Source organism: Sorex fumeus, unplaced genomic scaffold, assembly GCF_029834395.1.
Source record: "Sorex fumeus unplaced genomic scaffold, SorFum_2.1 ptg000007l, whole genome shotgun sequence".
Taxonomy (NCBI): domain Eukaryota; kingdom Metazoa; phylum Chordata; class Mammalia; order Eulipotyphla; family Soricidae; genus Sorex; species Sorex fumeus.
The window spans coordinates 62,859,583-62,872,885 of record NW_026606064.1 but is presented as its reverse complement, the minus strand read 5'-3'; the positions used below and the strand labels follow the sequence as shown (position 1 = coordinate 62,872,885).

At 43.1% G+C, this 13,303-nt stretch overlaps 1 protein-coding gene across 1 annotated transcript in view; it reads right to left on the bottom strand.

Annotated features, from left to right (window-relative positions):
- The window catches only part of PRTFDC1 (phosphoribosyl transferase domain containing 1), a 95,238-nt gene that overhangs the window by 18,821 nt on the left and 63,114 nt on the right, over positions 1 to 13,303 (bottom strand). Inside the window, exon 4 of the mRNA XM_056135684.1 lies at positions 7,569 to 7,634. Coding sequence (XP_055991659.1) covers positions 7,569 to 7,634 — 66 coding nt within the window. The remainder of the gene's footprint in view (positions 1 to 7,568; positions 7,635 to 13,303) is intronic.

Here is a 13,303-nt window from a genome sequence, read left to right as displayed (position 1 = left end):
TAATAATCATTTTGTATTTGCAATTCTATTTGAGCTAGCATCCTGTTTTCCCACCAAATCTTACTAAATTGCAAGGTTTTCAGTGGCAAGTTCATGTGATTTCATTTGCATGTTAAGAAGATGGCTTGGCCTGCCACAGAGGCAGGGTGGGATGGGGAGTATGGGGGGTGGGAGGGATACTGGGATCCGTGGTGGTGGGAAATGGGCACTGGTGGAGGGATGGGTGTTTGATCATTGTATAATTGAAACCCAAGCACAAAATTTGGATGTCTACAACTGTACCTCATGGTGTCTCACTAATCACGGTCACGGTCCTCCCGTTGTTCATAGATTTGCTTGAGCGGGCCCAGTAACGTCTCCATCGTGAGACTTGTTACTGTCTTTGGCATATCAAATACGCTATGGGGAGCTTGCCAGGCTTTCCCGTGCGGGCGAGATACTCTCGGTAGCTTGCCAGGCTCTCCAAGAGGGGCGGAGGAATCGAACTCGGGTTGGCCATGTTGACTATGTGCAAGGCAAACGCCCTACCGCTGTGCTATCGCTCCAGCCTATCTCACTAATAAAAATTAAAAAAAGAAAAAGAAGACGACTTGGGCTTCTTGGTGAAGCCTGGTTCAGAGGGTCGGAATGGTAAGGGGAAGTGAAGTCAGGAAGACCAGGTATGTTCTTACTGCAGCACAGAGGAGGGAGTGGGGAAGCCTGGTCGGAGAGCACCAGTGCTTCTCCCCATGAAATCGGCATGGTTCCCACCTCAGAACCATGAGAAAGGGACCTAATTCAAGAGTTTAGGGGGTGATGCTTTTTTTTTTTATATTTGATTTTTTATTTGGAATCACCATGGGGTAGAGTTACAGACTTACAAACTTTCGTGCTTACGTCTCAGTCATACAATGATTGAGTACTGATCCCTCCACCAGTGCCCATTCTCCACCACCAATGTTCTCAGTATCCCTCCCACTACCCCCCCCCCCCCATCCCTCTAACTCCACCCTGCCTCTGTGGCAGGACATTCCCTTTTTCTCTCTCTCTTTTTGGGTGTTGTAGTTTGCAATATAGGTATTGAATGGCCACCATGTTTGGTCTATAGACTACTTTCAGCTCGCAGGGTGATGCATTTTTATTGGTTTTACTGGTTTTTAAGGTGCCAGGGATCAAACTCAGGGCCTAACATATCCAAGGGGGTGGGTTTGACTGCTGAACTACACCTACAGTCCAAAAATGCTTTTAAAATACATTTCCCGGTGGTGTTGACCTTGTTAGTTATTGGACCAAAGATGGACAAATTGTGGTCTGGTTGCCTATTTGCAATAAAGTTTCATTGAAACACTGTCCATTTGTTGTTATGCTGAGTCCAATAGTTATCATTGAGACTGTGGACCACAAAACCTAAAATAGTCACTATCTGACCCTGAAGAAGATGAAAAAGATGGCGGACTCCTGTCCTAGATACACTTTGAGCAGCCAGGATCTAGACTTGAGTGATGGAGATGTGGAGAGCAGTGAGCAGATTGAAGATATATTTGACATACTTGTGGTCTAAATTTGCTCCCTTATGTCCCCTTCCCAGATGAGGATGGGCATTCCAATTGTAAAATCTTTCACTTGAGCAATGGTCACAATTGATACTGGACAATCCATGATGACTCATCTTAGAAATAGTTACCCTATGCTCTCTAAGTCCAAGGGGCTCCAACTGGCATTCTTGTACAGAGCTATGGAAAAGCATCTACAGACACAGGCCATGTATAAGAACACCTTGGAAACTGAAGGCACCATTTGTCATGTTAGCAAACTATGAAAGCTCCCTCCTATTTATATTGACTGCTGGCTGGATTTATTTTCTTTCCTTTTTTTTTTTTTTTGGGGGGGGGGAACACCTGGCGGTGCTCAGGACATATTCCCGGCTCTGTGATTAGAGATCACTCCATCTGGGATGCTGAATGCAAGGCAAGCATTTTTCCCACTGTACTACTTCTCGCCATGCTTGTTGCTGGCTGGATTTTCATCTCTTCAACCTGAGTTTTCCTAATCACTACTTTCTCAAGAGGTTCCCTAAATCTATAGAAAGGGGATCCAGATACACAATGCTGTCATCCATTCTATTCAATCTCTCCCTTGAACAAACTACTCTTTCCCCAACCACCTATTTCTTAAAGGAAGAAACTCTCTTAAAAGTGCTCCCCTGAGAAAATTACCCTAGAACAAAAGAGAAGATGCTTTTGGATGGAGTGAGAAAGAAGGATCACAATTCTTTGTGCATCCCCCCCGCCACCAGGCATTCATTAAAGTTGGTGCTTTGACAGAACCCACCATGGAAGCAAATGTGTAATAAACCTCCAAGACAATGGTATAAGCAGAGTACTAAGATGACTTATTTAAAAACTGCTCTGGGGTTGTGAAAAATCCAACAATTTTAGAACTGATTTCAAGTATTTTAGCTTTCTTCGATGTTATGTTTCGATTCCTCTGCCCCTCTCGGAGAGCCCGGCCAGCTACCAAGAGTATCTCGGCCGCACGGCAAAGCCTGGCAAGCTACCCGTAATGTATTCGATACGCCAAAGAGGGTAACAGCAAGTCTCACGATGGAGACGTTACTGGGCCCGCTCAAGCAAAATTGATGAAAATGGGAGGACCGTGACCGTGATGTTATAGACAGTGATATAGTAATTGGGAAGGTAGCCTAGTGATACATGAACATCAACAAGTTAATTTCAGTTTTCAGGTCACATATCTTTTTTCAAGTCACATAATTTAATACTAGAAAATAACTCCTTGTCCCCCCCGCCCTCCCCACAACCTTGGACGCTTGCATGCTGTCTCCAGAGGGGCATAAAGTAAGTCTTGGAGCTTGAGTCCTTGCAGGTCCCACAGCGTTTTTAGCGTGAAGATACCTATTTTTATTCAATGTGGCTGCTCTTCCCTTTTCCCATCAGCCACTGCATAACAGAAATAACCACAAATAGGAGAGATTAGACTTGTGTAATAGCCTGATCCATTTTATCCCTTCAGAAAGCTGAAGTTGTTCAAGGATAATACAGACAAGATATGTCAGCAGAGCTGAGCAAAAGTAAAGCCTTTCATTCACAGCAAAGCTTGCAGTTCAGGTGATGTTCCACAAAGACCATTTGCTTTAGGAAACAGCTCTTCCTTGCAGCCTACACATTGATGGCAGAAATTAGGCACATTTCCATTTATAATAAAGCACGGGCAAGTTTGGAAGTCCAACTTAGAATTGGGGGTGATCAAGAATAGCTGAGAGAAGTACCAGGAGGTTCACTCCATGGCTTGGAGGCCAACCACACATGCTGGGGGAAAGGCAGCTCAGATAGATAAGGGAGCACCAAGTAAAGGGTGTTGGGAGGATCCTCCCAGAATGGGAGACACATGCTGAAAGCAGACTATAGACCGAACATGATTGCCACTCAATGCCTCTTTTGCAAACCACAGCACCCAAAAGGAGAGAGAGAAAACAAAAGTAAATGCCCTGCCACAGAGGCAGGGTGGGGTGGGGGGGATGGGGGGTGGGAGGGATACTGGGATCAGTGGTGGTGGAAAATGGGCACTGGTGGAGGGATGGGTACTCGATCATTGTATAATTGAAACCCAAGCACAAAAATTTGTAAGTCTACTAACTGTACCTCATGGTGTTTCATTAGTAAAAATAAAAAAAAAGAATTGGGGGGTGTTTACCCTATAATATCATAGGTTACTTTATTTTTCCCTCCAGTTTTTATTGAGAAGTGGGATTTACAATACTGTTAGTGATAGAGTCCCATGCATATAATGTTCCCGCCACACCCACCACCAGAGTGTCAGTGTTCTCCTACCAGTGTCCTCCAACTCTCTACCCCTACCTCCCTTGGTAAGCTCAGTGCTGTTGGCCAACTCTCAGGTTCTGTGGCTTTTGGCTTCTTACTACTCCCTTACTATGCTCTTTATACCCCACATAGGATAGAGATCATTCTACTTCTGTCTTTCTCCTTTTCACTCACTTTACTCAGCAAGAAACTCTCTACCTTCACCCACAGAGTGGCAAACTGCATGATTTCATCTTTTCGTTTAATTGAGAAGTATTCTATTATACACACACACACACACACACACACACACACATACACACCACTTTATTTTCTTTTTTGTTTTTGTTTGTTTTTTGTTTGGGGGTCACACTTAGCAATGCTTAGGGGTTACTCCTGGCTCTGCACTCAGGAATTTATCCAGGTGGCGATGGGGTACCATATGGATGCTGGGGATTGAACTTGGGTTGATCACATGCAACTCCTGTGCTAGACTATCTCTCCAACCCTACTACAATTTCTTTAGACACTAATTTGTTCCTAGACACTTGGGTTGTTTCAAGGTTTTGGCTATTGTGAATAGTGCTGCAATGAACACAGAAATGCAAATGTCTTTTTCAAAATTGTGTCTGGGGGCCTTTGGGATAGATACCAAGAAGTGGAATTGTTGGATATGGAAATTTAATTCTTAGTTTTTAAATAATTGTTCATAGTGCTTTCCAAGGGTTGGAGTGATAGCACAGTGCTTTGCATGCGGCTGACCTGGCCAACCCAGCTTCGATTCTTCTGCCCCTCTCAGAGAGCCCAGCACGCTACCGAGTGTATCTTGCCCACATAGCAAAGCCTGGCAAGCTACCCGTGACGTATTCTATATGCCAAACTTGGTTTGCTTGTTTGACCAGCAGCATTGAATCATTGAACATGTCTGTAGAGTTAATATCATGAAGCATTCAGCCTATGTTTGTCTCACAAACACAGTAAAAAGTGTCACAATGGAGACGTTACTGGGCCCGCTTGAGCCAGTCGATGAACAATGGGAGGAGAGTGACAGTGACTGCTTTCCAAAAGGTTTGAACCAGTCAACAATAACACCAATACTGGATGAAGGTTCTTATCCCTTTCATCCCTACCAGTACTAGTTGTTTCTGAATTTTTTTTCAAATGTCTGCCAATAACACTAATATGAGGTGATATCTCATTGTTTTTGATCCACATTTCCCCAGTGATAAATTATTAAGAGCACTCCTTATATACCTAAAGGCCATTTGTATGTCTTCATTGAGGAATTGTCTCTTCAGCTATTCTTGTTCTTTTGATGGGATTGTTTGTTTTGTTGTTGCTAAGTTTTGCAACTTCTTTATATATCTTGGATATGAACTCTTTGTCAGATGAGTGGAGAACAAATATTTTCTCCCAATCTGCTGGGTCTTTTTTCATTCTAGTCATCATTTCTTTTGCAAGGCAGTACTTTCTAATTTTATACAGTCCCATTTGATTTTGGTTTGCTTGTTTTTTTTTTAATTTTTAAAAAAAATTTTTTTTAGTGAAACACCATGAGGTACAGTTGTAGACTTACAAATTTTTGTGCTTGGGTTTCAGTTATACCCATCCCTCCACCAGTGCCCATTCTCCACCACCACTGATCCCAGTATCCCTCCCACCTCCCATCCCCCTAATCCCACCCTGCCTCTGTGGCAGGGCATTCCCTTTTGTTCTCTCTCTCCTTTTAGGAGAGAGTTAGAGTAAGGTGCTGTGGTTTGCAAAAGAGGCATTGAGTGGCAATCATGTTCGGTCTATAGTCTACTTTCAGCATGCATCTCCCATCCTGGGAGGATCCTCCCAACACCCTTTATTTGGTGCTCCCTTCTCTATCTGAGCTGCCTTTTCCCCTAACATGTGCGGCTGGCCTCCAAGCCATGGAGTAATCCTCCTGGTACTTATCTTGGCTATTCTTGGGTGTTAGTCTCCTATTTTGTTACTTTATGTTCCCCAGATGAATGCAATCCTTCTGTCTGTCCCTCTCTTTCTGACTCATTTCGCTTAGCATGATACTTTCCATGTAGTACCATTTGTATGTAAATTTCATGACTTCATCTTTTCTAACAACTACATAGTACTCCATTGTGTAGATGTACCAACGTTTCTTTAATTAGTCATCTGTTCTTGGGCACTCAGGTTTTTTCCAGATTCTAGCTATTGTAAACAGTGCTGCAATGAAGAGACAAGTGCATATGTCACTTCGACTATACTTTTTTGCCTCTCTGAGATATATTCCCAGGAGTGGTATTGCTGGGTCAAATGGGAGCTTGTTTTGCTTGTTTGACCAGCAGCATTGAATCATCGAACATGTCTGTAGAGTTAATATCATGAAGCATTCAGCCTATGTTTGTCTCACTAAAATTCGTAGACTCAGATCTCGTATTGAGCCTGTAAGTTATTTTTAACTGATTTTTATATATGTAGTGATAGCACAGTGGTAGGGCGTTTGCCTTGCAAGCCACCGGCCGGGCCGAGCCGGGTTCAATTCCTCCACCCGTCTTGGAGAGCCCAGCAAGCTTCCGAGAGTATTTTGTCCATGCAGCAAAGCCTTGCAAGCTTCCCGTGACGTATTCGATATGCCAAACACAGTAACAAGTCTCACAATAGAGATGTTACTGGGTCCACTCGAGCAAATCGATGAACAACGGGTGGACAGTGCTACAGTGCTTTTATATATAGCATGCAACGGAGGTCTGAGTTAATTGTTTTAACTGAGAAATTTTTCCGACACCATTAATAAAAATATCCTTGCTTTCTTTGTATTCCTAGCTCCTTTGCTGAACATTAGTTGTCCACATATCCCTGGGCTCTCAAATCTATTTCATTGATCTGAAAGTCTGTCTTTATTCCAGTACCACACTGTCTTGATTACATAATATTGCAACTTTGGCAATTCACGGGATTTTATTACTCCACACAGTTACTTTATTTTCAATAGAGAGGGGTGGAAAGTCAAAGGGCTGAGCAATATACTCTCAAGAAATCCATTTGGGCCAGGGATATGGCTCAAGAAGTGGAGCACACACCTTGCATGTGCAGTGTCCTGGGCTTGATGCCACTGAAGCTGTTCCCCAGCTCTGTCACCATCGATGATGCCCTCACCTTCACCACTACAAGAATTTTGTTCCATTTCCTCCATAGGTTTTAATTTTGCTTTGCTTTTAGGGGGTCACACCTAGCTGTGCTGAGGGTTAGCTGCTGGTTCTGAGCTCAGAGATCACTCCTAGAGGGTTTGAGGATCCATCTGAGATGCTGGGGATTGAATCTGGGTCAGCTATATGCAAAGCAAGCATTCTACCTGCTATACGGTTGCACTGACCCCTCTGTCCTTTAATTTTTAACATTTCAGCAAATCGATTTAAATACCACAGAAGTCCCTAGGTGCAGAAACATCAAGGGGAAAAAAAACCCCAGACAAATACAAGAAAAAGTGTTTTTGTTTTTAAGGTGAACGTTTCTTGAAAGGGTGAATTAAAAATTTTGGAAGGGGTAAGTGGTAACACTGCTTTCAGAAATAAGATTGGAGGAAAGCTAGGAGACCAAGATTTGGTTAGCATCATATCCTGGAGGCCTAATAAATGAAGTGTTTGATAAAAGAGACATCATTAAAGGGATTTATATATGTCCATTTGCATGAATTAGCCAAGCCCAGACAAGTGCTGAGCTGAAACGAAGGTTACTGGTTTCCCCAGACAAGATATCAATGAGTACCAGACAGCGGCATGAACCAACCTTTCCAGCCAGTGTCGACAGGTCATGGCCTCCAATGATCTGCATCTCGCCCATGGACTGGTCATTCTACAAAGAAAGTAAGGGGGCACACAATTTTACTATTCAAGGATAACTTCAAAGTGAATATTCTACTGGTTGTCCGGCTGATTTTCCTATCTACCCAGTCTGGATTGGATTGCAACTCCCGAGTCCAGTGTACAGAACTTGCCGGGATTCCTGGTCATTAAAAGGTTTTCAGGCCACGCTGGCTACTGGGCTTCCCACAAAGACTCCTCATGTCTGGTGGGGAGAAGCTGCAAAATGAGAAGGATAGAAGAGGTATAGAGAGGAAAATGCACCTAATTTGGGAACAAAAGGCTATGGGAGGGGTTGGAATCTCTCCTCCAACAGATGGAATGGGAGAAGATGGTCCTCCAGGCACTGTGGTCCCCGCTGAGTGCACCCGGCACCCACCAACTGGCCAAATGTCTCACCAATGGCCCAACCAGAGGCTGGGGTAGGATCCTTCTCTGCCCCTATCCCTTTAACTCTTGTTCCTTCTCAGGGGTTGAGACAGGCCAGGGAGCAAGAACCATTCCCCTTACCCCTTCAGACACTCAGCAACCCTCCACAGAGACATACGGTTTAAACAGACATTCTACGGCAGTTTTTGACCAAGCAAGGATACTGTCTGCCGCGTTGCAATCATCAGGTCAGACATTAAGCTAAGGCCTACGGGAGAGCCCCACATGATACCAGTTCAGCTATTTCCCCTCTTACTCAGGGAAAAAAGCCCTTTAGGAGGAATAAGAGGGGGATAGGAGATTGAGGTTGGGAGCACACCCAGGCACTATTCCTGGTTCTGTGCTCAAGAGAGATTCCTGGAGTTGCAGGGGTGTTGTTGTGATGTTGTTGTTGTGATGTTGAGCATTGGACCATGGTTGATTGCATGCAAAGCAAATGCCTTCTCCCCTGTACTATCTCTATGGTCTTCCCCCAAATATCCCATTTGAAGAGAGACTTCTTTCTTATGGACCAGGCAGCCTAGGCCCTTACTTATGGCTGTCAACTTCCCCAGAATCTCCATCTAGCCTCTTCATCAGGCTCTCCAGCTACTTCAGCTAATTCATCCCTTTAGGCAGTTGTTTAGGTTGCTTGTCAATTGCAAAGTGGGTTCCATCATTTGTGTCTGAGATCTAGGGTTCCTTTGTAGGAGACTTGATCATCAAGGAAAGGGAAAAATCAGCCAGACAACCAATAGAATATTCGTTCATAGAGAAGTTTTTCTTTTATTCTCCTCCTCCAAATGTGGTGGGCTGTGAAGATGTCAAAATACGTTTACTTTTGCTTTGTAAAGCATTGTTCTCACTAGAGGAGTGGAGAGAACTCATGGAAGTGAAGAGAAGCTTATGTTACTTCATGTGGCAGTTCCCATGAAAGTGATAACTCAGATAAAAACCAGTACCTTCTTCTCTTCATGGAAGTGATCTCAAAAAGGAGAAAAATCAAAGTATATCTAGAATCCACTGAACATATTTGCATGGGCATTATGCAATCATATATATAAGTCATGTCAACATGCTAAGAACTTTTCAAATAATGTCAAGGGCTAGGGCTAGAGAGAGTTTTAACACACTGAGGACATGTGGGAGGCCTGGGTTCAATCCCCATTGTGGCCTTCATGGTCCTCCTAGTGCCCCAGGGGAGTGACCTTCAGCACAGAGCTGGGAGTAGTCTCTGAGCCTTGCCAGGTGTTACCCCAAAAGAAAACAAAAGTCAAGAGCCAAGGAGATAGCTCTGAGGTTGGAATACATGCCTGGGAAAAAGGAGGCACCACTTGGAATCTCCCAAAGAAAACGTCAAAAGAGAAACATTTTTGTCACTTTCAGAGGTGCTGAGATATAGGAGTTAACTTTGTTACATTATTTTGGGTGTGTATTAGACTCAAATATGTTGTTAATAACAGCAGGAAAAAGAAAATTTCAGTATCCCGAGAACTGAGCTATGTAGAATTGGCCCCAACTGCTAAACCACAGAGTGTAATGTAACAACTGAGATTTATATTCTGCCAGATCAGAGTAAATGTCACAACAATTCTATTATCTCCATTCTATTGATTAAAAACAAAAACAGCCCACAGCACCTCAGAAATCTCCACCCTGTGCTGCCACATATTTGGCGTGTTGCAAAAATGGTCCTACAGCAGAAGGACTTCTTGGTTCAAGATTATAAACATGTTTTTTTAATATTAACTTTGTTTTGTCCTTAGTTTATCTGGAACTCTTATCTTCCAAATGTGTATACAGACAATTGTCCAGGACCATTTATCAAATTGTTTATGTTTTTCTCCTTACCAGTTTGAAATTTGGTGGTGGTGAGGGAGGTATTTGGCTGTATGTGGTGGTGCTCAGGGGATACTTCTGGCTCTGAGCTCAGGGACCCCTGGCAGTGCATGTGATAGGGATAGAATCAGTATCTAATATGTGCAAGACAAACACCCTAACCCTTGGACTATCTCTCAGACTCTGAAACTTTTTTTTCCCCTAAAAAGTTTAAAAGTTCATTCTCATGGGTGTGGTTTCTATTTGTATATTCTATTTTCTTAACCTACATGATCTAGTTCAACATCCTGATCATACTATTAAATTATTATTATTTTTTTCAGTCTTTCTTAGGATTTGGTATGGTAAGTCTCATTTCTTGCACTTTAAAAAATTTCCTTGGAGCCGGAGTGATAGTACCATGGGGTAGAGCATTTGACTTGCACACTGCAGACCCAGGTTCGATCTCCGGCATCCCGTATGGTCCCCTGAGTACTGCCAGGAGTAATTCCTGAGTGGAGAGCAAGGAGTAATCCCTGAGCATCACTGGGTGATACCCAAAAAGCCAAAACAAAAAAAATTGCTTTGGCTAATTTGTATATTTATTTTCCTACTAGGTGGTTGTTATAAAGTTAAAATTAATTTGTATGTAGAGCATTTAGAACAGAGTCTGGCACATAGGAAGCACTTAGTAAGTGCTAATTATGATTCCCTCTCTCTCTTCCTCCCTCCCTTCCTCCCTCTCTTCCTCCCTTCTTCCCTTCCTCCTTCTCTTCTTTCATCCCTCCCTTCTCAGAAACAGTCACCCTCAGTTCTCCATGGTACTCTGGAGCCTGGAGCTACCCTGGTTTAATCACTCCAAAAAATAAGCCAAGCCATTGTCTGTTGCTGGAACAGTGCCAGGAATTTAGAAGTTCAAGTTCTCTATTCATATGCTTTCCATCAATTTCTGCTTTCCATCCATTTCTCTCTCGCCCCACCTTTTAAGAACCTGGTAGTGTTAACTCGTGAAACTTTCAGGAATTCTCGGGCACTAATGTCCTACTTCTCATTGACATCTCTCTCCACAGGCACTTAGGTTTTCACATCCTCTGATCTGCTCAGTGTCGTTCCTTAATCAGTTTTATATGCTAAAATCACTGACCATTTTTGGGACTGGAGCGATAGCACAACAGGGATGGCATTTGCCTTGCATGCGGCTGCCCCAGGTTTGATTCCCAGCATCCCATACGGTCCCCCGAACACCATCAGGAGTGATTCCTGAGTGCAGAGCCAGGAGTAACCCTGAGCATCACCAGGTATGACCCAAAAAGCAAAAAGCAAAATAAAAAATAAATAAATAAAAAAACAAAAATACTGACCATTTTTACCCACATTGACATCTCCTCTAACCATTGTCCTTCTGTTTACTTTAGTAGGGCTGGGGTGGAGGTTGGGGCAGGAAGGCTAATTGTATGTCAAATAATTTACATACAATTAAAATAATTTACAGAAAATAAATTACCCCTGATATTTTTCTAGTGATTAAAAATGCATCCTAAGATTGACATTATTTCAAACATCATTGTTTTAAATTAGTTATTACTTTTAGATGGGATTGTTCACCTTATTTTTATAAGATGGTTCAATAGTTTCCTTTTGCTACCCTTGTGGATTTTAAGGACTCATTTTATTTAGCTTCATTATAGAGTTGGATGGCTTTTCATTTTATTTTATATGTTCTAAAAGAATTTGTAAATGGATTTACCTAGTTTGCTAAGTTTCAGACGAACCCCGAATAGAGGTATTTGTCCCAATTTACAAAGGAGAAATCCAAGGCACTAAGTTGAAGTAACTTGTGAGAAGGTGACGGAATCTGGTTAAATCCTAAATTGCCAGATTTTTGTGCTATTCTGGTATAAACCTTCTCCACATCACTTTTCCAAGAAGAAAGAAGCCAGGACAGAGAATAGGATGGAGGAGAGACCTTGGTTATGCTGATGAAGTAAACTGCATAGCAGAGCCAGCAAGGAGGAAGCAACCCTTGGGTTTAAATTCTGGGAGCAGTTACACACGTTTATTTATCTATTTTGTTTTATTTAGTTCATTAATTAATTAATTTGCCGTGTGGGCGGAATACTCTCGGTAGCTTGCCTGGCTCTTCAAGACGGACAGAGGAATCAAACCTGGGTTGGCTGCACGCATGGCAAACACCTTACCCACACGGCAAAGCCTGGCAAGATACCCATGACGTATTGGATATGTCAAAAACAGTAACAATAAGTCTTACAATGGAGATATTACTGGTGCCCACTCGAGCAAAATTGATGAACAACGGGAGGACAGTGACAGTGACAGTGACAGTGACCTGGCAATGCTCAGGGGTTAATCCTGGCTCTGCACTCAGGAATTATTCCTGATGGTGCTCGGGGGACTGTATGGGATGCCGGGATCAAACCCACGTTGGCCGCGTGCAAGGCAAACGCCCTCCCCGCTGTGCTATCGCTCTATTTTAATGTTTTTTTTTTTTTTTTTGGTGGGGGTGGAATTGGATCCTACTTGGTGTACTAAGGGGCCACTCTGGCTTTGTGCTTAGGAGTGGCTAGTGGTGCTGGGATTTAGCCAAGGACACTGGAGGTGGCCACATGCAAGGCAAGTACCTTTTTTCAACTTGTATGGATTTATTTATTTATTTATTTATTTATTTATTGTTTTGGGCTACTCTGGCTCTGTTCAGGGATTCCTCTGGGCTCTGCATTTAGGGATCATTCCTGGTGGACTCCGGGGGCCATATGTGGTGCCAGGGATCAAACCTGGGTTGGTTTTGTGCCATGCAAGATCCTACCTGCTTTACTACATTCCCACCCCTAAGTTTATTGAAATAACAAAGCGGATCTCTGATATTTGTTCCCATTCGATAAAAAAATACTTTTGGGAATTCCAAGCTTAGGTGATTTGATCGGCAGATATAAAAGGAGCCCCCCTCTTCCCTCCCCAACAGCTCGGCAGGCATGCAGAGAACTTGTGCTTCTTAAGTGATGTTTAGGAAAAAAACTAACTGTGGAAAAATGAACATCCTGAATTTCTTCTGAGGAACCGGAAGGGGAAAAGTAAGGAACATAAATAAACAGAAGCAACACTGCCGGAGCCCTGCTTTTCCAATGAGAAAGAAGAGAGCCCTTCAAAATCCAACACACGTTTCAATATTCTCAGCCTGCCCTGGGCTTTGACTTTCTTCCCCCACATTCTATCTGCCCTTTCCTCTTAGCTTCTTTGCGCTTGATAATACACCAACTGGATCTATGGGTATAAATATACCTCATTCAGTATAAGATTTCCCCCTCCTCTGAGTGTGTTTGAGAGCTCTATCTGGCAGTGTTGGGGACTAGAGTCCAGGTGTGCTACTTGGGGACTGCTCCTATCAGTTCTCAGGGGACTGCGTCATGAGGCTCCCGC